The sequence below is a fragment of the Triturus cristatus genome, chromosome 1_2 (assembly GCF_964204655.1).
Source record: "Triturus cristatus chromosome 1_2, aTriCri1.1, whole genome shotgun sequence".
Lineage (NCBI taxonomy): Eukaryota > Metazoa > Chordata > Amphibia > Caudata > Salamandridae > Triturus > Triturus cristatus.
This window is the reverse complement of record NC_140580.1, coordinates 364,267,152-364,291,519: the sequence shown is the minus strand read 5'-3', so window position 1 is coordinate 364,291,519 and position 24,368 is coordinate 364,267,152. Positions and strand designations below refer to the sequence as shown.

Genomic DNA, 24,368 nt, shown 5'->3' with positions numbered 1-24,368 from the left:
GCCCTCTGTTTATCTTTTTGTGCTAGTTTCTCTGCCCTCTGTTTTGCCTTTTTTGCTAGTTTTTCTGACCTCTGTTTTGCATTTTTTGCTAGTTTTTCTGCCCTCCGTTTTGACCGCTTCTGCTCTGGTTTGCCTTTTCTGCTAATTTTTCCGCCCTCTGTTTTGCTTTTTGTGCTAGTTTTTCTGCCCTCTGTTTTGCCCTCTTCTGCTTTGTTTTGCCTTTTCTGATAGTTTTTCTGCCTTCTGTTTCACCTTTTCTGCTTGTTTTTCTGCCCTCTGTTTTACCCTCTTCTGCCTCACCTTTTCTGCTAGTTTTTCTGCCCTCAGTTTTGCCTTTTTTGCTCATTTGTGTGCCCTCTACTTTGCCTTTCCCTTTTGTTTTCTACTCTCCGTTTTGTCTTTTCTGCTCCCTTTTCTGCCCTCTGTTTTGCCTTTCTTGCTCGTTTTGCGGCCCTCTGTTTTGCCCTCTTCTCAATGGAGGAGTGTTAGACTTGGGGGTCTCTAGTTGGCACAGGTATGCACTTGTGACAAATAGGGACCCTCGCCTCTAGTCAGGGTAAGGGGGTACACTCCTAAAATAACCCCTGCTCAACCCCTTGGTAGCTTGGCACGAGCAGACAGGCTTATCTCAGAGGCAGTGTGTAAAGCATTTGTGAACACATACAGTAGTCAAGTGACAACACTATAGATGGACACCACACAAGTTTTATATCAAAAATAAGTATTCCTTATATAGATTTACCACAAGACCATAAACGACAAAAATCCACAATACTGTTACTTAAAAATGGTAGTAGTTAGCTTAAGTCTCTTTAGTTCTTAAATGCGACACTTTAAGTCAATGTACCTTTAGATGCGACACGCAGGGCAACGAAAGTGTTGCAACGATGTTGATGCGATGAAAGTTTGGTGCAAAGAAATAAAGACGTGAAGATCTTCCTGATGTGGCTTGCTTCTCCGATGGTGCGAGGAGACTCGACTCGATGCGACAGCTGCAGCGGCGGCACCCTTCTTCAGTGATGCGACGACAGTAGCTTTGGCGGCGACATTCTTCTCCGACATTGCGAGACGCTTCCGCTTGATGCGATAACTGCAGCAGTTCCAACGGCGGCACGCTTCTCGATGGATGCGAGGTGCTTTTCTTGATGTGGTGCAATGCGACAGCTACAGCGGCGTCATCCAAGATGCGATGGCAGCGGCTGCGACACGCTTCTTCCTCGATGCGAGACTCTTCTTCTGTTGCAGTGCAATGCATCAGCTACAATGGCTGCAACGGCGCCACGCTTCTTCGGTGTTGCGGGCGCTTCTCGTGATGTGGTGCAATGCGACAGCTACAGCGGCGACACCCTTGGTCAGTGATGCGACGGCAGTGGCTGCGACGGCGACACGCTTCTTCTCCGCGAGTCGCCCTTCCAGCTCCTTGCGACACGCAGGCCCTCAGAAGGCCCAAAACAGCAGCAGGCACTTCCAAAGAACTCTGGGGAGCTGGTGGTTGAAGTCTGTTCTTCCTGAGACTTCAGCAGGAGGCAAGCTCTTTTCCAAGCCACTGGAGATCCTTCACAAGTTGAGCAAAAGTACACACAAAGTTCCTTTCTCCTCTCTTTGGCAGTAGGCAACCCCTGCAGGCCAATCCCCCAGTTTCAGGGATAGTCTCTCCTCAGTTTCTTCTTGGTTCCTCTCCTCAGCAAAGGTTTCTTCTTGTTTCCCAAAGTGATCTAAATTCTTGGGATCAGGGTCCCAATACTTATACCCCAAAATCCTTTGTTCTCTGAAGGCAGAGGGGCCTTTGCCTAGTCCAAACCAGTTCTGGTCAGTCCTGGAGCACTTTGTTTACCTGACTCCTTCTTTCCTTTCAGAGTGCAGAGCAGAGACATCAGGCGCACCACAGGAGGTGGAGCCAGCATTGTGGAGGGAAGGCACAGCCCTATCCAGGTCCGAGGTGCAACTCCTCCCTCCCATCTAGATGCAGATCTCTCTATTCACCACTGGGCTGCCTCACCCTGTCTCCTGGAATTCCCCAGCCCTGTCACTCGAACTCCAGACAAGGAATACACAGCCTAGCAGAGGCAGGTTTGAATGGTTAGACAAGAAAATACCTACTTTCTAAAAGTGGTATTTTCAAACACCGAATGTTAAAACCAACTTCACTAAAAGATGTATTTTATCATTCTGAGTTCAGGCATACTAAATTCGGATTTCTACCATGTTCCCTGAGTCAGTTAGGATTATAAGATGTAATAATCAAATTGCCCATTCTGGCCTATGGAGAACAGGTAGCCTTGCAATAGTGAAAAACGAAAATGGCTCTAATTCACTATTAGAACATGCCACATACACCAGGGCATGTCCTACCTTATACTTACAATGCACCCTGCCCTTGGGCCTACCATAGGGGTGTCTGATATGAAGAAAAGGGAAGGTTTAGGGACTGGCAAGTTGGTGCACTTGCCCAGTCAGCATGACAGTACCAGTCTGCACGCAGGCTCTGCAATGGCAGACCTTAGACACACTTTTACAGGCTGCTACTGTGGGTGGCACAACCAGTGCTGCAAGCCCACCAGCAGAATTTGGCTTTACAAGCCCTGGGCACTCCTGGTGCACTGTACTAGGGTCTGACAGGTAAACCAAACCAACCAATCATGGAATCACAAATTCATACATTAATTTACAATACGGAGCACTTGCACTGTGGCATTGGACAGCAGTGGCACAGTGCTCTGAGCAACTAACTCCAGCAAAAACAAATGAGGCAACAGAAAAAATGGAAGGAAGACCCACGCCAAGGTGCCAGGTCTAACACATGTCCCCTACAGCTGAAATGTGGGGAGAACTACCCTACCTCCTGGGCATTCTCATCACTAAGGTGGAAAAATCAGGACAGACCATCAGCATTGGCGTATTCTGTACCAGGGCGATGTTCCACCATGAAATCCATCCCCTGTAAGGAAATGGACCACCTCAACAGCTTTGGATTCTCACCCTCATCTGCATCAACCATCTGAGGGGCCTGTGGTCTCTCTGAACCCGGAAGTGAGTCCCAAACAGGTATGGTCTCAGCTTCTTCAGTGCCCAGATCTCAGCAAATGCCTCACGCTCAATAGCACTCCACCTCTGTTCCCGTGGAAGTAACCTCCTACTGATGAAGGATACGGGTTGATCTAGGCCCTCCTTATTCATCTGTGCCAGAACATGCTCTGAGGCGTCTGTTTGTACTATGAACTCTCTGGAGAAGTTGGGTGCCAAGAGCACGGGCGCCGTGCACATAGCAATTTTTAGGGCCTCAAAAGCTTTCTGACAGGTGTCAGTCCAAATCACTCTCTTGGGCTGCTTCCTGGAAGTCAGCGCTGTCAAGGGGACAACAATGTTGCCATACCCCTTGACAAACCTTCTGTAGTAACCTGTGAGTCCTAAAAAGGCTTTCACCTCTGTCTGGGTTTTGGGCGGCTCCCAAACCAGGATGGTTTCAATCTTGGGCTGCAGGGGTGCCACCTGGCCGCTCCCCACCTGGTGTCCCAAGTACACCACGGATCCCTGCCCGATCTGGCACTTACTCACCTTGATCTTGAGGCCTGCCCTCCGCAGCACCATCAACACTTCCCAGAGGTGGCACAGATGTTCTTCCCAACTGGCGCTGAACACTGCGATGTCATCCAGGTAGGTGGCACTGAACTCATCCAGTCCAGCCAACACCTGGTTTACCAACCTCTGAAAGGTGGCAGGGGCATTCTTAATCCCAATAGGCATCACCCGGAACTGGTAGTGCCCATCTGGCATGGAGAATGCTGACCTCTCCTTTGCCCCATCGGTCAAGGCGATCTGCCAGTACCCAGACGTTAAGTCAAACGTGCTGCGCTACAGTGCAGCCCCTAGCCGATCTATGAGCTCATCAGCTCTGGGGATGGGGTGCGCGTCAGTTCTGGTGACTGAATTGAGCCCTCAGTAGTCCACACAGAACCAGAGTTCTGGTGTGGCACCCGGTGCGGCAGCCTTTGGGACCAAGACCACTGGGCTGGCCCAAGGACTGTTAGAGGATTCAATCACCCCTAACGCAAACATCTTGGAGACCTCCTCCTTGATGCAAGCTCTCACCCTGTCAGTCACCCTGTAGGTTTTGTGCCTCACAGGTGTACTATCTCTAGTGTCCACCTCATGGACCCACCAATTAGTGACACCGGGAACCAGGGAGAACAGATCAGAAAACTGTCCCAGCAACTGGCGGCAGTCATTCTGTTGCTCAGGGTGGAAGAGAGGTTGACACCCTCCACTGACCCATCTTGCTCTGTCACTGACAGGAGGTCTGGAAGAGGCTCGGTCTCCTCCTCCATTCCACCATCTGTCGCTAAGAGCATGCCCACTTGGGACCTCTCCAAGTGGGGCTTCAGGCGGTTGACATGCAGGACCCTCAAGGAGTTCCTGGGAGACCGCAAGTCCACCAAGTGGGTAATCAGACTTTTGCGCTCCACCACCTCAAATGGTCCGGTCCACTTATCCTGGAGTGCGCAAGGCTCCACTGGGGCCATGACCCACACCTTCTGACCAGGCTGAAGCTCTACCAGAGTGGCATTCTGGTCATATCACCGCTTCATCTCCTCCTGGCTGGCTTCCAGATTTGCCTCAGCGAGTTGCTTGAAACGCCGAGTTTGGTTCCTAAAGGCCAGCATGTAGCTATAGAAGGAACTACAGAAGAGGGACCCTGGTAAAGTTCATGAGCGTGGAAGAATACAGGGATAAGTATAATACACAAAACACAGAACTTCCTACGCTTATCTTTCAAAAAGGCAATATGTCCACAATTGTTAACAACAACCACAGACCACGGTGTACAAAACAAAATTATTTCATTTATTTGTTCATTTTGTTGAATTTTTTCATTTTTTCATTATTCTTTTTGGCAACATAAACAAATGTCATAATATAGAAACACAATTGTGACTAACCTTAACAATGTACGGACAATTCATCTAAAAGACATATATGTGACATAGATTCAAGGACAATCAAAAGCATTAAGGACAATAAAACTAAGAAGCACGAACAGAAACTTTTTTACAAAGACAACAATATAATAGCGGTCAAAACCATGGGTTGTGCAATATACACATGAGACCAGCGCCTACGCGCGTTTCGGAGCACACGGGTTGCTTTAAAGGGCTCCTTCTTCAGGGCGTACTTAGGTGGTCTTTCAAACAACAAAGGCCTCTGGGCCTAGTTAGGTGTCCAACCTCGCAAGGTATAGTCACACAATCAATAATAACAGCCGTTGGTCTGTGGGTAAAAAGAACTTATATGAATATTTTGTAGTCATGATTTTAAGTTAGCTAATTTCTTTAAGGAGGTGGGAGGAGCTTTTAAAGAGAATGGAAACGTTAAGGGCTCATATGGGCCCGTGATGAAAGCCAGTCACCTTGGAGGAAAGGGAATAGTGAAGGAATAAGATTCCAAAGACCCATCACCTAGATATTGCACATAGGAAGTTGTAAACATAAATATATATGCACATACTTGTCATACATCGGCTCTCTTTTAGAAAGAGGATACAAGGAAGACAGCAACTTCGTTCTTTGATTTGAATTAATACATGAGAACTGAGGAGATAGAATAAGAGACAGACACATGTTGACTCTTCTTGAAAAGGTTGGTAAATACTAACATGTACAAGTATGAGAAATTCTTAAGCAGTGAGTGCTAGAATTATAAAGGTAACGCTAGATCTAAGATTTCTGTATCTTAGGTGGCCCTAGTTAGGGATGGAAACACAAACTATGTCAAGCTGCGCATGTGTGTAAAAATTTAGAGGACATGTCTGTTCAAATGCATCTCTACACTCTTGTTGTGTGAGGGACAATAGCCTACTGGAATTTCTTTGCGCAAAGCGTAACAGGGAGTGTATGATACTGGAGGCGCTACTAAGGCACTGGCTAATTTACTTACTCTGCCGAGATAGCATGAGTTTACATGGCAGTCTGGGTCGAGGGTTTCAACAATGCCATCTATTAAATCCGGAATTGATTGAATGGATAAAATTAGTAGAAATGGTCACATTCAGAAGTAACCTGAAAAAGTAAAAATATATAAACTGGATAAGAAAATATAAATGGAAGTAATGCTCTATCAGGGTAAGGTCGATATTGTAGGTACTATACTGGGAAGCTTACCAACAACGTAGATCGTCGTCCACATAAATAGTATCCAAGCCTGGATATATATAAAGTAAATCAGAAAAATTTCCAGTTAATCATTAAGTTTCCACAGGAGTATGGTATGAGTGAAATCTGTGTGATCTCCAGGTTACTCAGGACCTAAAAGTATATAAACACTAGGTTTAAGGAGGAGCAAGGGAGAACTAGGTATAGTTCAACGAGTTAAAAAGGCTTGATGGAAAAGATGTGTAAATACCTTACAAGTTTCTATTAAACACTTTGGCAGGCTATAATCCTAAGGAGCGTGGTAGATAACGGGTAGGACACGGTATAGATGAACGGAGTCCACGTCCGATCTGTGAAGATAAATACACCCATGGTCTATAATGCGTAAAGAGTAATACCGGAGGTCTGACTAGAAAAATGGATACCATAATGATCCGACGGTATCAGTCTAATGCTTACCAGGGTTTCCGGGAATAGCGCAAAGTGGATCCTGTTTCTCCCGCTGGCCTGCCTAGAACACGGAGGGTTCTGGCGTCTTCCTTATATGGCAACCCGGAAGTAGTGGGGCAGCATAATAAACAAAGGACTAATATACGGAGTCCGCCGATTGAAAACATGAAAATAAACGCAGGACTGGGGATCGGTTTAATAGTGAGACTATATACGATTGACAGATAGACTCGAATGGATTGATAAAATTTCCATAAGGGGCGTTGATCGGTAAATAATATAGAGTGATCAATAGCCGTTCATTCTCGTAAATAGAAAAACCCGTTTGGGAAGTCTAACGGTAGGTACATGTATGGTTTAAAATATAGACAAACATGCAAGATCAAATGTCCTCACTGATGGTGGAATTAGAAGCATGCAACAACTGCTACAGTCATGGGAAAAAATCAACGAATTTCCGTCTGGTGACCCTGCTTCTTCATAAAAGATGACTGACTCGAAATGTATCAAAAGATACATGCTACATAAATAGGTATGCTAAATAATAACAGCAGGTGATTGAAAACGGGAGACTCATATAATCGCATTTTCCCAGGGCAGATATTCGTTCAGGCCTGTAGCTATATACATCCTGGGGAGGTTTCCTGGGAGATTGCTCCCAGCCTTCTTTAACCAAACTCAGAGGTCCTCTCAATGGGTGTCCATAGAGTAGCTCAAAGGGGCTGAACCCTAGAGATTTCTGTGGCACCTCACGGTAAGCAAAGAGTAGGCATGGTAGTATGACGTCCCACTTACACCTCAGGGGATCCTCAAGACCCATAATCATGCCCTTCAGTGTTCGGTTGAACCTTTCAACCAACCCATTTCCTTGGGGATGGTAAGGAGTGGTAAACTTGTAAGTTACCCCACACTCCTGCCACAGGGACTTCATATACTTGGAAATAAAGCTGGTATCTCAGTCAGACACTACCTCGCAAGGGAATCCCACTCTGGACAAAAATTCCCATCAGTACTCGTCCCACCACGGGGGCCGTCACTGTCCTCAGAGGTATGGCTTCCAGGTACCGGGTGGCATGGTCCACCAAGACCAGGATTAACCTGTTCCCCATGGCTGTTTTGGGATCCAGTGGCCCCACAATGTCAATACCCACCCATTCAAAGGGGGTGCTGACCACAGGGAATGGCTGGAGAGGAGCCTTGAGCTTCCTCCCACTCTTTCCACTTGCCTGGCAAGTCTGACATGTCCTGCAGTGAGTGTCTGAACTCCTGAGCATTTGGAGCCAATAAAAGTGGGTGACAAGCCTCTCAAAGGCCTTGTCCTGCCCCAAATGTCCTGCCAATGGAACATCATGAGCCAGCCCCAGTAGGCAGCCTCTGAAGCGCTGGGGTACCACCAGCACATGGGCTGACCCAGGCTTAGCAACCTTAGGCTCAGTATACAGGAGGTCATTCTCCCAATAAATCCAATGTGACCCAGACTGATCACCTGCTGCCTGGTCGGCAGCCTATTGCTGCAGACCCACAAGAGAAGGGCATTCTTTCTGCTCCTTGCAGAATTCCTCCCTATAGGGACCTCCTTCTTGCTGCCAATGGGTCAGCTCAGGCAGGTCCCCCAGTTCGGCTACCTGTTCCCTGTAGGCTCCAGGGCATCCCCCTCAGGGTCTGCTCCCTCCTGGACCGTGGGAACTTTAGGGGCCGGTTTCCCACACCCCCTGCCTCTACTCTTGACGGCAGGTACCTTGGCCCCCTCTAAGGCTCGAGATCCTCTTGAGCACCTTTACTCGCTGCCATGGACCGGGTGTTCACACACGCCATGTCAGGCCAACCCAACATTTCTAAATGAGCACTCCACTCCACCTTCGCCCAAGGGGAGCTCTCCAGATCATTCCCTAACAAACGGTCAAAGGGCATGGCGGCCTCACAGCTACCGGAAGAGTACCAGAGACCCCCCCCCCCCCCACTCAAAGGGAACCTGAGCCACCTCGCAGTGACTCTCTGTGTTGTCAGCCGCAACAACTGGTTAGAATGCACCAGGGACAACCTGCTCTTGAGACACCAGGTGACACTTGACAGCTGTCACACTGGCTCCTGTATCTCTAGGAGCCTCCACTCTATGGCCATTGATGGTCACCCACTGCCTGTATTTTTTGTGTTATCAGGCAGCTGGGTCCTGGGGACCACCTCACAATCTCCTAATGAGACAAGGGACATCTCTGTGGGACCCGACCCACCTTGGGCACCCATCTCCTCACCCAGGGCTACACTAGCCATCTGCCGGGGGGCTACACCAGGGGGTGCTGGTTTTCCAAACAGGCGACACTTGGGATCATTTGCAAAATGACCCAGGTCTCTGCATTTGTAGCATTTTGGAGGTCCTCTTTGAACAGGTGGACCTGTCGGGACCCCTGATGGACTCTGGGGGGGAGGCTGAGGACCTTTCCCTTGGTTCCCTTGGGGACTACTTTGGAGCCTTCTATAGAACTCCCTCTGTTTACTTTTGTCCCCCCTCACTCTTCTGCTGGGGACACTGCCCACTCTTGGCTGAGTCTCCCACGTGACCCTTGTGGACCCTGGTACCGACCCAGCGGTCTGCCTCTTCAGCAAGCTTCCTAGGATTAGTCAGCCTATCATCAATCAGGTGCTAGCGTAGCTCAGGAAAACAGTTACTTGACAAGTGCTCCCATGCAATCAAATCAAGAAGTCCCTGAAAATCATCAACTTTTCTATCCTTCACCCAACCATCCAATGCTCTGCAGAAAAAAGTGACATATTCCACCCAGGTACTGTTCTCGATCTTCTTGAAACCCCTGAACCACTGTCTGTACAATTCAAAAGTTAAACCATACCTGGACATTAATGCATCTTTCATGTGGGGATAATAATTATAGACATCAGTAGGCAAATCTAGCAGTGTGTCCCGCCCCTCACTAAGGAACCGTCCCCACAACCCCGCTCCCCAATCCTTCTCAGGGACCCGCTGGGAAGACATGGCTACCTCAGAGGCCTTGAACCGCTGTCCAATATCATCATTTGAAAAAAATTCTTTCACCACATCCTAAGGAATATACACTCTAGATTCAACAGGCAATGACGGTGTGCTGCTGCCAGAGGGAGCAATATCTAAGCTCTTGGCCTTCAACTCCAATTCCCTCAAAACCTTTTCATGTTCAAACTGCATTTTCTTCTCTTCTAGGGCTAACTTTCTAGTTTGCATTTCAAATTCTAACTGCCCATTTAACTTGAACTTGGTCAGCTCTATCTCATGCACCCTACATCTCTCCCTGTCCTCCAACTCCTCTGGAGACAGGCCTCTGGAAGAAACACTGCTACTTGCTGGGGAGACTGCATTCCTCCCCCCTGGGCCCAATGGCCCTTCCAGCTGCTCCTCTGCATTCTCATTATCAAGGGCATTTCTTGATTCTACCCAGGCCCTCAGCGCCTTGTAGAGCTCTGGCTTATTTTTGGACCCAGCAGTGGAAACATTGAATTTTTTGCAGATGTACTTCAGCTCCCTTGCTTTGTAGCGTCCCAGTTTCTCTTCCTCCCATTCAAGATCAAGAGATGCTATGTGTGAGAAGTTGGCCTGGTATATGATGTTCACTAGTTAAAGTGACCACCTTGTACCATGCCAAGCAACCCTTATGGTGTGGTTGTAAGTCAACCTTTTCGGACTAGCTGCCCTAGTGGTAGCGTAGGCTAAGCAGTCTTTGAGGCTAAACTCGTGAAGCGTGTTAAGCAGGCTGTTTTACCAAATGTAACCCCCTTTTATACCAATGAAAGGACACCACACAGATATATATTGAAAATATATATGTATTTATTTCTCAAAGTATCCCCTAGACTCTTTATGAGCACAGGAGCACAAATCGTTAAACAAGAATACGTTAGAATACACAGAAGTTGCACTTTATATGGATAGGCCCTGGTGGCCGCTCAAACCATATACTAAAATAGTGGTATAAGTACCACGAACAGAAAAGGGAAAAGGCCTAGGGCCTCTAGAATCGCTGGGCCTACAAGGAGCTAACTTCAGTTAGTGACCAGGAGGTCCACGGGTTGCGTGTGCAGAGCAAATAGTCACACGCGAGCTCCCATAGGTTTTCAATGGGTGCGTAAAAGCTACAAAGTTACTGCAAAAAGGATCTTCCGGATGGACTATGAACTCAAGATTGGAAACACAGACACTAGAGATGATACTCTACACTTGGGCACCGGATTGCCAGCTTTACCTCACCCACAGGAAGCGGGTGCATAGGTCTCGAAGTGCGTCGGGTTTCTTCTATCTGTTCAATGGAGCCTGAAGACAAAGATGCTGCAGGCGGTCGGTCCGGAAGAGATGCGGTGGATCCCAGAGTGGATCGGAGTTGTAGAAGACCTGTAAGCAGAGGGGACAGTGTTCACAGTCACTAGCCAGTGACCAGCGTGGCACCAGGTGGGTACCAGGCGTTGTCGGGTGCAAACAGAAAGAAAGGTGTAGCTTGTCTCTGCAGCCACGTGGTCCCTGAAGGTTGACGACGTCCAGGAGTCGGTTCACGAGCTGTCCCACACAGGCTCTCGCTGTCGGCGGTGTCGGCGACTTGATCAAAGCAAACAAGCCTTGGCAAAAGCAATTGTTGTGGAAGACAAAATAAGCTGATGGTTCTGACCAGCAAGGTCAGAGGGAGTGCTCCTTTGGAGGGGAGCAAGGGCCAGTCTGAAGCAACCAGACCAGTGGTGTAGTTCTTGAAGTTCGTCGCCTAGATGGCCACTAGCCAGCGGGCCAGCAACCGGTTAGGCGCGTCGAGTGGCAAAATGCAGAAGGGCCCCACGCAGATCGTGGAGATGCTGGGGGGCTCACCTTTGGTGCAGATGCTGCTTGGGTGTTGGGCTTCTCAGATCCCAAAGCACAACTTGGAGGGAGCCTCGGTTGTTGCGCTTGCAGCTTGTCGTGGTCTTTTCAAGATGGCTGGCTCCACGTGTCTCGGTGCCTCCACGGGTTCCTTCTTTTCAGGGACTGTGGATCGGGCGGTGAGAGGTCTGGAGGTCCAGGTCTTGTCAGTCTCTGGGCTCGGGCTCCGGCGAGAGGCGGCGGCAAAGCAGACGTTGATTCGCTGGATGGTGCTTGCGTTAGCAAGGTGGTCACTCCCTGACCACAGGGGAGATTAGCTTCAGTCCTCTGTGCGGCAGAGCGTCGAAGTTCCCGTCTTCTTCTTGTAGTTAAGTTGATTCCAGGATGTCTGAAGTCTTAGGACACAGCTCCTACCTTTAAGCGGATTCTAGGGGCCGTACTACCTGCTAGGTCCCTCCCTAAGGGTGGGACCAGGAAGGGGGGTGGTTACACCCCCAATCCTTTGTCCAGCTCGCCCCAGGCCCGGGACTGGTGTGCCCCAGGACCGGATTGAACTGGCATATGCACCGAGGCTCCTTGTGAGCCTCAGGCATGTCTGGTTTCTTTCAAGCCCTATCTGACCAATACACAAAATCCTGTCTGGGGTGGTGCACGCACCTCCCCTGGCAGGAAACCCTTTGTCTACACCTCCCAAGCTGGAAGGACTCCCAGCAGCAGGAGGGCAGACTTGTGTCTGTGGTGGCAGCATCCATTTTGTGGAGCTGAGGCTATGTCTGATTTTACCCGGGTTTCAGGTACTGTACATGTCGTGTCCCTCTAGAAGGGTGGAATGCTAACCCCGTCGCCAGAATTGGCGAGGGGTTAGTATTCCAATTCGTATGACACCTTACTCGACATGTTTTGATAAAGCCAAACCAAAGTTAGCATTTAACCGCAAGGTTCGTAATGCACTTAAGAGTATATGGTATGACGATATCTGGAAACAGTAGAAAGAAGTTGTTCTGACCACTGCAGACAGGCTCAGCTCATGCCAGAGCACCATCTCACATGGAACCAAGCACTCTGCCTTCAGGATTGTTAAGGCCTGCCATAGGAGTGACTTATAGGTTAACATGTGTCCCATTTAAGGTTAGGTATAGGTATACTACACCTAAGTAAGAGGTGGTTACACCAACTTACCCCAGCTGAGTGATCAGCCAGTTGTGTCAAATTTTTTAGGCCAAGCCTGGGGTGGCATAATACATGCTTCAGCCCCTGGCAGGCCTTAGATACACCAATGCCCTGGGTACCTAGTGTACACTGGTACAGGGGCTCACAGGGTGATCCACTTCCAATTGGTTATGCACCTAGGGTGCATAGTGTAAATTTAGTAGAGAGAACAGCAGGCTCGGGGTCTGATTGGCAGGCCCACAGCCTCAATATGTCAAAAACCAGTGAAGCAAAAAGCAAAAATTTGGGGTGACCATAGGATAGCAGACCCTACTCTCCTACACTATGGATGCTGTTTCCTCCATGATGGTTAAACTTGGCAAAAATAGAAAGTCCCAAAAAAGAATCTACCAAAAGTATGTGGTTGCGTGTTGGTCTGCACTCACTAGTAGTGTTCACCAATCACTGTACATGAGTCACAAATGCAAGTCCATAATCCTCACCGCTGACCACCAATGTTAGACTTGGGGGTCTCTAGTTGGCACAGGTATGCACTTGTGACAAATAGGGACCCTCGCCTCTAGTCAGGGTAAGGGGGTACACTCCTAAAATAACCCCTGCTCAACCCCTTGGTAGCTTGGCACGAGCAGACCGGCTTATCTCAGAGGCAGTGTGTAAAGCATTTGTGAACACATACAGTAGTCAAGTGATAACACTACAGATGGACACCACACAAGTGTTATATCAAAAATAAGTATTCTTTACATAGATTTACCACAAGACTAGGCCTGGGCTAAAATTTCGTTCCGTTCGCGGATTGCGATAATTTGACATTTTCGCGTTCCGCGGAAAGCGCGAAAATGTCAAAATTTCCGCATTCCGCAGCTTGGCGATAATTTGTTTCTTGCTCGCGCTGTAAAATAATACATTCTCGCGCACGCGCGCGATCGCCTTACCTGAATCCCTGCGTTCGTCGACAAGTTTTCTTGATCCGGTCGCGTTCTCCATGAGATGTTGTATTGTTTTTAGCCATTTGCACTGTCTCACGACAGTTCGCGCCCGCAGTGACGTCACGCATCGCGAGATCACGTCTTTCTTCTCGCGATCATGCACCGCGCGACAACTGAAAACAAGATGGCCGCGCCCGTGAGCAACCACATGGGTAAGTTGGCGAGCCGCAACCATGCAGAAAATCTTGCGAACATGCGCAAAAAAAACTTCCGCATCTTCGCGATATTTCTGCGTGTTTGCGATAATTTTTAACATTTTCGCGATAATTTGCGAAAGTGGATTTCGCAAATTCCGCCCACCCCTACACAAGACCATAAACGAAAAAAATCCACAATACTGTTACTTAAAAATGGTAGTAGTTAGCTTAAGTCTCTTTAGTTCTTAAATGCGACACTTTAAGTCAATGTACCTTTAGATGCGACACGCAGGGCAACAAAAGTGTTGCAACGATGTTGATGTGATGAAAGTTAGTGCAAAGAAATAAGGACGTGAAGAACTTCCTGATACGCCTCGCTTCTCCGATGGTGCGAGGAGACTCAACTCGATGCGTCAGCTGCAGTGGCGGCACCGGTCTTCAGTGATGTGACGACAGCGGCTTTGGCAGCGACACTCTTCTCCGACGCTGCAAGACACTTCCGCTCGATGCGATAACTGCAGCAGTTCCGACGCCGGCACGCTTCTCCGTGGATGCGAGGTGCTTTTCTTGATGCGGTGCAATGCGACAGCTACAGCGGCGTCATACAAGATGTGACGGCAGCGGCTGCGACGGTGACACGCTTCTTCCTCGATGCAAGACTCTTCTCCTGATGCGGCGCAATGCGTCAGCTACGATGGCTGTGACGGTGACATGCTTCTTCGGGGATGCGGGCGCTTCTCGTGATGCGGCGACACCCTTGGTCAGTGATGCGACGGCAGCGGCTGCGACGGCGACGCGCTTCTGTGAGTTGCGCTTCCAGCTCCTTGCGACACGCAGTCCCTCAGAAGGCCCAAAACAGCAGCAGACTCCAAAGAACTCAGAGTGCAGGGCAGAGACATCGGATGCACCACAGGAGGTGGAGCCAGCATTGTGGAGGGAAGGCTCAGCCCTATTCAGGTCCCAGGTGCAAGTCTTCCCTCCCATCTAGATGCAGATCTCTCTATTCACCACTGGACTGCCTCACTTTGTCTCCTGGAATTCCCCAGCCCTGTCATTTAAACTCCAGACAAGGAATACACAGCCTAGCAGAGGCAGGTTTGAATGGTTAGACAAGAAAATACCTACTTTCTAAAAGTGGTATTTTCAAACACCGAATGTTAAAACCAACTTCACTAAAAGATGTATTTAATCATTCGGAGTTCAGGCATACTAAATTTGAATTTCTACCATGTTCCCTGAGTCAGTTAGGATTATAAGATGTAATAATCAAACTGCCCATTCTGGCCTATGGAGAATAGGTAGCCTTGCAATAGTGAAAAACGAAAATGGCTGTAATTCGCTATTAGAACATGCCACACACAGCAGGGCATGTCCTACCTTATACTTACAATGCACCCTGCCATTGGGCCTACCATACGGGTGTCTGATATGAAGAAAAGGGAAGGTTTAGGGACTGGCAAGTGGGTGCACTTGCCCAGTCAGCATGACAGTACCAGACTGCATGCAGGCTCTGCAATGGCAGACCTTAGACACACTTTTACAGGCTGCTTCTGTGGGTGGCACAACCAGTGCTGCAAGCCCACCAGCAGCATTTGGATTTACAAGTCCTGGGCACTCCTGGTGCACTGTACTAGGGTCTGACAGGCAAACCAAACCAACCAATCATGGAATCACAAATTGATACATTAATTTACAATAGGGAGCACATGCACTGTGGCACTGGACAGCAGTGGCACAGTGACCTGAGCAACTAACACCAGCAAAAACACATGAGGCAACAGAAAAAAAGGAAGGGAGACCCACGCCAATGTGCCAGGTCTAACAAGGAGGCAGGCTGATTTCATCCCCCAGGGCTCGTACATGTCAACCTGAGTGCCCTGTTTGCTCTGACTTGGCGGGAGCTGTAAAAGCTCCCACCAAGTGAGAGCACACAGCTATGTCCCTGGGGTGGGCCCTTTGAGACATAGGGAGCTGGCCCTGGGGGTGGCAGTCCCCAGGACCATTATTGGCTCCTCCTTCTTATTCCATGGGCTTGCCCCTGGAAGGAGGTGGTCACCTGGGTCGTATATTGCCCGGTAGGGGGCATGTGGCTCCCTTTCAGTTTGGCCATGGCCTCGGAACTGGTGGTCTCCAGGTCCACCCCTCCCCTTTTCTCTGTTCTCTTCCCTGGGGGCAATTAGGGAGTATGAGGGGGGTTTGCCCAGCCCCCCACTATTTGATTTAAAATCTCTGAAGCGGTAGTGGTCCAGGGGTATTCAAAAGATTGAGGGGGACTGTGCACCCCCCTCGTATTATAAATATCACCCCCAGGGAGGTGGCGGTCCTTGGGGAGAAGTTCCCCATGCGGAGGGTGTACATGAGTGGCTGTATGGGTGATGGATTGGTTGTCTGTGAACCTGTATGGGTGTATGAGAGTCTGTGTGGGTGGGTGAGAGGGTGTGAGACTGCCTGCATGGATAAGTGAGTAGGTGAGTCAGTGGCTGTATGGGTTAGTGAGTGCATAAGTGAGGGGTTGTATTGGTGAGTGAGTGTATGGCTGTGTCGGTGAGTGAATTGATGTGTCAGTGGTATATTGGTTAGTAAATGGATGTGTGAAAGGCAGTATAGGTGAGTGTTGGAGTATATGAGTGACTGGATTTGTGAGTGAGGGACTGTGATAGTTGATATATGGGTGCTTGTGTCAGTGACTGTATAGTTGAGTATGTGCTAGTATCTGTATGAATCAGTGAGTGGGTCTCTGTATAACTGTATAGGTGAGTACATGTCTGTGTGATTGACTCTAGAGGTGAGTGAGTAGGTATGTCAATAGCTCTATGAGTGATTGACAGTGTGTGAATGGCTGTATGGGTGTATGATTGGATACATCAGTGGCTGTATTAGTGAGTGGGTTGGTGTATGCGTGGTTGTATGGGTGACTGAGTGGATGTGTGTGTAGACCTATGAATAAGTGACTCCATGTGTAAGTACTGGTATGGGTGTCAATGGTTTTGAGAAGGGTAGTGTGGCAGTCAGACTGGGTGTATGAAAGGTTATATGGGCTGTGAGTGGGTGCATCAGAGATTCTGTGGATGATGTCATCAGTGATGTCATCGGTGATGTTATTTGCGATGTCATCAGTGTTGTTACCAACTATGCCATGAGTAATGTAATATGTGAGGTCATGAGGCAGTGCATTGCGGTTGTGTGAGTCATAGTTAGCTCAACTAACTATAACTGTTCAATTTCACTGGGTTTGTATGAATGGAACTGTCAGCCTGACTATGACTGTAACCTTTGGTTTTTTCAGTGAATTTCTAAGATGTTTTAAATGGTAATTCCTAACTATAATGTCCCTGGAAACTTTGTTTTTTTCAGTGGATTTCTATGGTTTTTAAAGGAGTAGTCGCATTTGCAGAGTGATGGAGAGAAAGGGCAGGGCCTCCAACCAGCTCTAAGGAATTCTACTGAGTAGGACTTACAGGAGGTACCAGGAGGCTTCAGGCCCCCAAGGTCCCTCAGGAGTAAAGTGGACTTCATCTCCCAACCAGTAGTGCGTCAGGAACGGCGTTTGCAGAGTGGTGGAGAAAGGAGGCGTGGCTTCCAAAGCCCTCTTAGCAATCCCAGTGTCTGGAACATAAATGTGGACCAAAAATAAAAAAGTGGTCCCCCTTACACAAGCCATTAGAGGTCTACAGGCCGTGATTTGCATATAAGGGGAAGTAGGCCGCATGGCCCCCCGAGCATCCAGAGGCCTGGGAACTCCACTCCCTGGGCCGATTCCAATGGTGAAGGAGAGGGGGTTCATGCAGCCCCCTCCTCGCGCCATGATTGGCCCCATGGAGCCCACTATGCGGGCTGAAATTAATGTACATAGGGAGGGGGCTGTGCCCTTGGCAGTCTACCCCCGGGGGCAACATTTCTAAAAATGGAGAGGGACCCCACCCCTGAACCAAAATGTTATCAAAATGTGGAGGGCGCCTCCCTTTAGAGAACAGGGTCCCCAGGGCCTAAGAAGGCTTAGGGTTGGGGTCCATGTGGCCCCCTCCCCTTTATTTAAAAACAAGTCCATATGGAATGGGGTCCCCAGGGCCAAACAAGGCTTGGGGAGAGGGGCCACACAGCTCCCCTTCACCTTAATGTAAAACAACTGTCCTGGGGAATCGGCTCCCCAGGATCTAAAAAGGCACAGGGAGGGGCCCAATTGCCCCCTCCCCTTTCATTGTAGTAGTGGCTCTGGGGGGTAGGGTCCCCAGGGCCTAACATGTATCTGGGAGGGAGCTGTGTTGCCCCTTCCCCTTTATTTTAAGTAGTGGACCTGGGGAATTGTGTCCCCTATGCCAAATGAGGCTCGTGTAGGGGAGCCTTGCAGACCCCCTCCCGTTTAACCAAAAAACAGTCATGGGGTGGAATCCCCAGGGTCTAATAAGGCTCATGGAGAGGGACCACACAGCCCCCTCCTGTTTCATAAAAAAAAGCCCTGGGGGATCGGGTCCGCAGGGTCTAATAAGGCTGGGGTAGGGGGGGCATGCAGCCACCCTCCCCTTTATTGAAAGAAATAGCCCTGGGGGGAAGGGGTCCCCAGAGCCTAATAAGGCTCTGGGATGGTGGCCATGTGGCCCTGTCCCTTTAATTCAAGTAGTGGCCGTGGGGAATTGGGTCCCTCTGGCCGAATAGGGCTCGGGGATGTGGGCCCACCTAATGGTAGTTGGAAGTATGTGCTTCTAATAAGCAATCACTTTGGGTGACTCCTTCTCCTCCCCAAATAGGTAGTGAGGCTTAGGCACTTTGAAACAGTGTACCTTTTGTTTACAACTTTTGTTTACTACTGATGGGGTCTCCATAGCCTAATAAGGCTCAGAGAGTGGAGCTACATGGCACCCCTCAACTTTAAAAAAAAAGACTTTGGGGGCTGGGGTCTCCAGGGTCTAATGAGAATCAGGGAGGGGGGCCACGTGTCCCCCCTCCCATTTAAAAAAAGGACTTGAACGATGCGGTCCCCAAGGCCTAAGAGTGATCAGGGAGGGGAGCCACCGAGCCCCTTCCGCTTTAATTTAAAAGATTGCCCCTTGGGGATGGGGTCCCTAGGGCCTAACAAGGCCGAGGGAGGGGGGCCATGCAGCTCCCTTCTTTATTTTAAGTAGTGAACTTGGGAATGGGGTCGCCAGGACCTAATAAGGCTTATGGAGTCGTGCCACTTGCCCCCCTTGCCTTTCATTTTTTTTAAATGGCCCTGTGGATTGGGTCTTCAAGTCCTAATAAGGCTCTATGAAGGAGGACATGCGGCCACTCTCCCCTTTAATTTTAGTAAGGGCCCTGGGGTTGGGGTCCCCAGGACCTAATAAGGCTGAGGGATGTGGCCACAAGGACTTCCTTGGTGGCCAACTACTCCTCCTGTTCCCTTTAGTAAGTCCCACACAGCAGGATTGCTGATATGTTGGCAGAAGACACACCCCTTTCTCCACCACTCTGCAAACACGCCTCCTGGTGCACTACTAGTAGGGGGATGAAGTCCCTTTGGCTATTGAGTGTTTTTGGGGGCCAACTAGATCCACAGAGCCATCTAGGGCTTCACGAGGGGGAATGCGCGGCCCCCTCTCCTATGTAATTAAGCCCCGTGGAGGTAGTTGTCCCTGGGGCTGCAGGAGCTGCACAGCCTACATATGTAATTTTAGAGAGTTGCCCTGGAGAGGTGGCGGTCCCTGGGGCTGCATCTCATTTAGCCCCAGGGAGGTGGTGCTCCAGAAGGGCCTCCCCTGCAATCATTTTATTCTAGGTGGCGGTCCCCAGGCTGCAGGGGTCATGCTTGCCCCCGCATCAGTTTGAATATCTGTAGAGATGGTGGTCCCTGGGGCAGATGGGGTCCCCGAGGCCCCCCCCCCCTATATTTTTGTAATTAGCCACATGGAGGTGGCTGTCTCAGCGGCTGCCAGCTGAATTTTCTTTGCTGCGAATTTGTGAGTATCCCAATTTCACAGCAATTTTTTTTTTTTATGGTTTATGCTGTGGCGTTGTCCCAGGGGTTCCCAAGACCAAGGCATGTGGGTAGGATATTCCTACCATGCCCCCTTACTTTATTTTCCTTTTTGTCTTTGGGACTTGGTAAGCCAAGTCCCAAGATGACGGCCAATGCTTCCTGGTTGAAGTGTTGGCAGCCAATCGGAGCTGTGCATTTCCCTTCATGAGCTTGCCTTTTTTCACGAAGGTTTCGCAACCAGAGATATCATTATAATTTTCAACTTAAATTGCTGAAAAAACTACTGAACAGATTTGCACCAAATATCAAAAAAGCACAATCCGTGTAACAACATCTACCTTTCTGCCAAATTTGGTGCAATTCCGTCCAGCAGTTCAGACTGTAAGTTCAGCAACGTGTTCCTATGGAAATTAAAATGGAAAAATGCACTTTTTTTAGACCCCTTTTTCTCGGCCTCCACTTAATGGATCACCCAAAAACTTCCCATGAACAACAGCACTAACTTTGAAACTTTTTGGGGAAGTTTTCGTGAAGATTCAATAAACGCCACCAAAGATATAGGCAAGTCAAAAAACGCTTTTTCTATGGAAATTAGATCCTAACAATAACTACCTACTGGTGACCGCCAGTAGGTAATATATATATATATATATATATATAACACCACACTTTCCGATGGAAAAGTCACGCACGGACACCTTGGAGAATTGCAGTTAACCCCTTCAGTGCCCCGCCCTTTCCCCCTCCTGTGCCGGGCCTTTCATTAGCGGGCGGGGTCCATGACGAGATAGTCTCGTCATGGGCACAGCGCAACCGTGCTCCATGACGAGACTATCTCGTCATGGGCATAGAAGAGGTTAAGTTGATTTATTCACTGCAAACACAACGCATTTCAGCTTTCGCCTTGTTCACGCTTAAAGCAAAGTTTTGTGAAAACTGCATTTAAACCAGTGCTATGAACACAAACAGCGGACTAATCATGACACCAATCGTGAATAAATGGGAAAAGGTAGTGGCCATCTTAGCACTGTGCACAATTCAATACAATGACTCGCAGCAATAAGCACAATGTCACTATACCATAGATTTGAATAGCGTAGTGGCACCACTCCATATTGTTGATCAACAATGCATAAATGTTCACATAATCAATCAGTAAATGCAAAATTTCATGAACAGAATATTAATCATGAAATAGGAAAAAATACCAAAATAACGCCCCAGTGGGCAGAGTGGCAAATACATAATAATCACACTCCTACTATCAGTACATGAATGGTAAAGTGCCACGATGAATTAATAAATCAATAGTATAATTATGCATAGACCAAGTACCTAAGTTCATCATGGCCCGTTCAAAAATTCGATACCAATCCCTAAAAGAAATAAAATATATTTTAGTATAAAACAACAAGTCAAATTTACAACAGCAACATCATGCACAGACTATAACAGGTTTCAAATTATTAATTCTGCAAGTGTACAGACAGTTCCTCGCTAGAATTCAGCCCTTTGGGGGACGTGGTCTCAAAGTCCACAATGTATCTAGACTCTAATTGTCTCAGATGAAGTAATTTATTACCTCCACGCACATTGTCATAAGCAACATCAACAACTATATATATACACACACACACACAAACACACACGCAACACAGACACACTCAAGCACGCGCACACACACACACACACCTTTTGTTATTGTTATTTCCATGCTGTGCAGCTCACAGGAATCGAATGGGTGCAGTTTTCACTATAGAACATTTTAATTATATGAAAATAAAATAGTTTCTGTTTAAACAGAAGGGGTTAGAAGCTATCTATTATAAATAATAAATAATGTTTGCTAAATTCTAGCAGCTATAATCCAGCAAATTCTATTCCTAATTTTATTTCAAATGATACTGCTAATTTCTTCTTGACCTTTATGCACTATTATGTGTTTTGTAACAGAAAGCTGCCTCCTCTTTCATCACTGTGAACTGTTAAACAGGGATGGGCTTTACAGCTACTAGACCTATTTCTATTAGTACTCTTTTTAACATCTACCATGTGCTTTTATCGTTAAGATACACTCACAGAAGAACGGATCACTTCTTTGGAAAAGCAGATCTCCATATTGCGGAATCAATTAACTGCCTTTCAAAGAGGTACGCTGAGAGATCATACTCTATGTATTTTTCATTCTTTTCCAAGGGCGATTGAGTGTTGAAATAGAGATTAATTGATTGGTGAAGTGTTATGTGGTAATACCATGTGTTAAAATTACTAAATTGAAGATTTATCCCTGGCTGGTAGAAGAGGGAGACAATGATAACAGTGCAGAAGGCGAACCTTAATTGATATATAATTAACTTCCCATTTTATGAAAACTATGCCCAGTACTGCATCCAACGCCTATCTATTGCCTCTACGCTGGCAGTCTACGAAAAGACTGACATGGTGAAACCACATCTTGGTTCAGCTTAAATGGCTGTTCTGTAAGAAATCCTTACTAGGAGGAACAGATTCCATTCCTATTGCACCATTGACCTTGCAACACAGAACCCGAAAAATGTGGACTTTGGTACACCTAGAAATACTTCCTTTGTGGTAACTCTCTCAATGCACATTCAGTCAATGGCTTCTCTGTCTACAAAGTCTCTTCTAGACCGATTCTAGCTATAAAACCATGCAATCCAAGGGGCATATTATCAAGACAGGCGATAAAATTATCGCCGCTTTAGCGGCAGAAAACTGCCTCTAAAACGGCAATAATGGGCTTGATAATATGCTCTATGGAATTCCAATTGAAGCCCATGTTAGATGTGAAGGACATCTAACATGGGCTTCAATTGAAATTCCATAGAGCATATTATCAAGCCCATTATCGCCATTTTAGCGACAGTTTTCTGCCCCCAAGTTCTTATAAACGTATAGCTTTTCTACCTAGGGAAGCTGTCTGCGTTGAAAAAAGTGTAGCTTTGTGATGGAGATTTTAACATGTTTATACGTCAACAGGGGTTACGTTTAAAGAGGAATTGGCGAAAGTCGGTGATAAAATCTATGCTACAAATGGGGAAGAAGTCAATTTTGAAGCATCCAGAAAAGCCTGTGAGGCAGCTGGAGGTACCTTGCCAACACCACTCAACCCTGAAGAAGATGACGCTATTGCCCAGATCATGAAAAGCAAGAACAAGAGGGTATTCCTGGGGATAAATGACAAGGAAGAGGAAGGGGTTTTCAAGCGTTTTGATGGAAATCGCATCACCTTTGCAAACTGGAATGTCAATGAACCAAACAACGGTGGTAGCGATGAAAACTGCGTAGAAATGCTTGCAAATGGAAAGTGGAATGATATACTATGCAGTTACATTGGGATTACTGTGTGTGAATTTAAAGCCCTTTCAGTTTAGCGTGAACCTCCTATTTCTGAAATCACTGTTTAAGCTCAGAATGTAAAAGGTTATTTCCAGCTGTCTGCCTTTTCTTGTCTGGATTATCATGAGAGCGTTAGTAAAAATGTGGAATTACTGTACCATGGAATACCATGTACTGTAACACTGCAATGCCAGACCACTGGTAATGAGAGTCAAAGCTCATGGCTATTGTGCTAATAATACTCCACTGTCTTTAACTCCATTGACTATTTCCCCCCCCCCCACAACTCCAGTAAAACAGGGATTTATTTGTGTATTTACCATTGTCTTTAAGTGACTGAGGGGCATATCAGCAACAAACGGTGATAATTATCGCTAAGCGCACTTAGCGCTAGGATAATTATCGCCGGCTAGCGTGGATTTTTATCGCTGAGATAGCGTGCTATTAGCAACGCTTATCTCAAAAGCGATAAAAATCCTCACGCTAACTGCCTAATGTGAGATTATTGCTGGAAACCCAGCAATAATCTCACGCAATGTGGCGTTAGCTTGATGATAGGGACTCACAAACTTAGCCATGATATCCACCTTCCATAGGATATCATGGCTAAGTCAGTCCTGAAGCAGGCGTAAGGAAAGTAGCGATAACAGGGGTTATCGCTACTTTTCTTGCCGCTATGCTTCATAGCGTGGGGCTTGATGATAGGAGAAATGTCGCTTAGCGACATTTCTCCTGTCATGTCAGGTCAGGAGCGCCTACTTTGCATCTCATTAGAGATGCAAAGCTGGGCGTTAGGAAGTCCTACGCTAACGCAAGTTTTCATGCATTAGCGTGAGCTTGCTAATTAGGTGATACAATTATCGTCGGTTTTCGTCCAAAAACGGCCGCAAAAGCGGCAATAATTCTATCGCCTCGCCTTGCTGATATGCCTCCAACATCCTTATATTACTAATGGTCTCACTACCAAGCCTGGTGCATAAATCAATTTTTATAGAGCCACCACCTTTACCTCTCGTTTCTTTTTTATCTTGTTTCTTCTGAAGAATGTTCAAACCCAAGCACCTGAATTTTTCTGTTTACATCTCTATAAGGCAATCAAAAGTGCAAATTTTGGGGAAGAGGGGAGCAGGGCAGACCACCGACACCAGGTTTGTGTGAAAAAGGCTGCTTTATTGAAACAGGTGCTCATCACAAAACAACCTTGGCCTTTGCATTACAAAACTAAAACCTCACTATACAAAGTTAATCACCTACGTTAAGCTACCCCCACCCCTAAAATGTCCCCCACCACCACTTAATTCAGCAATATTGTACATGCTCCAGCTGGTCAACTGC

The 24,368-nt window shown here is 47.6% G+C and overlaps 1 protein-coding gene across 5 annotated transcripts in view; it reads left to right on the top strand.

The window, feature by feature from the left end:
* Window positions 1–23,127, top strand: part of LOC146867369 (mannose-binding protein A-like) — a 124,447-nt gene extending 101,320 nt beyond the window's left edge. For all 5 annotated transcript variants that reach the window (XM_085604643.1, XM_085604633.1, XM_085604622.1 and 2 more), the window contains 2 exons: window positions 21,743–21,823; window positions 22,674–23,127. In XM_085604643.1, the coding sequence (XP_085460769.1) occupies window positions 21,743–21,823; window positions 22,674–23,068 (476 nt within the window). In that variant the 3' untranslated portion in view covers window positions 23,069–23,127. The remainder of the gene's footprint in view (window positions 1–21,742; window positions 21,824–22,673) is intronic.
* Window positions 23,128–24,368: the final 1,241 nt, after the last annotated feature.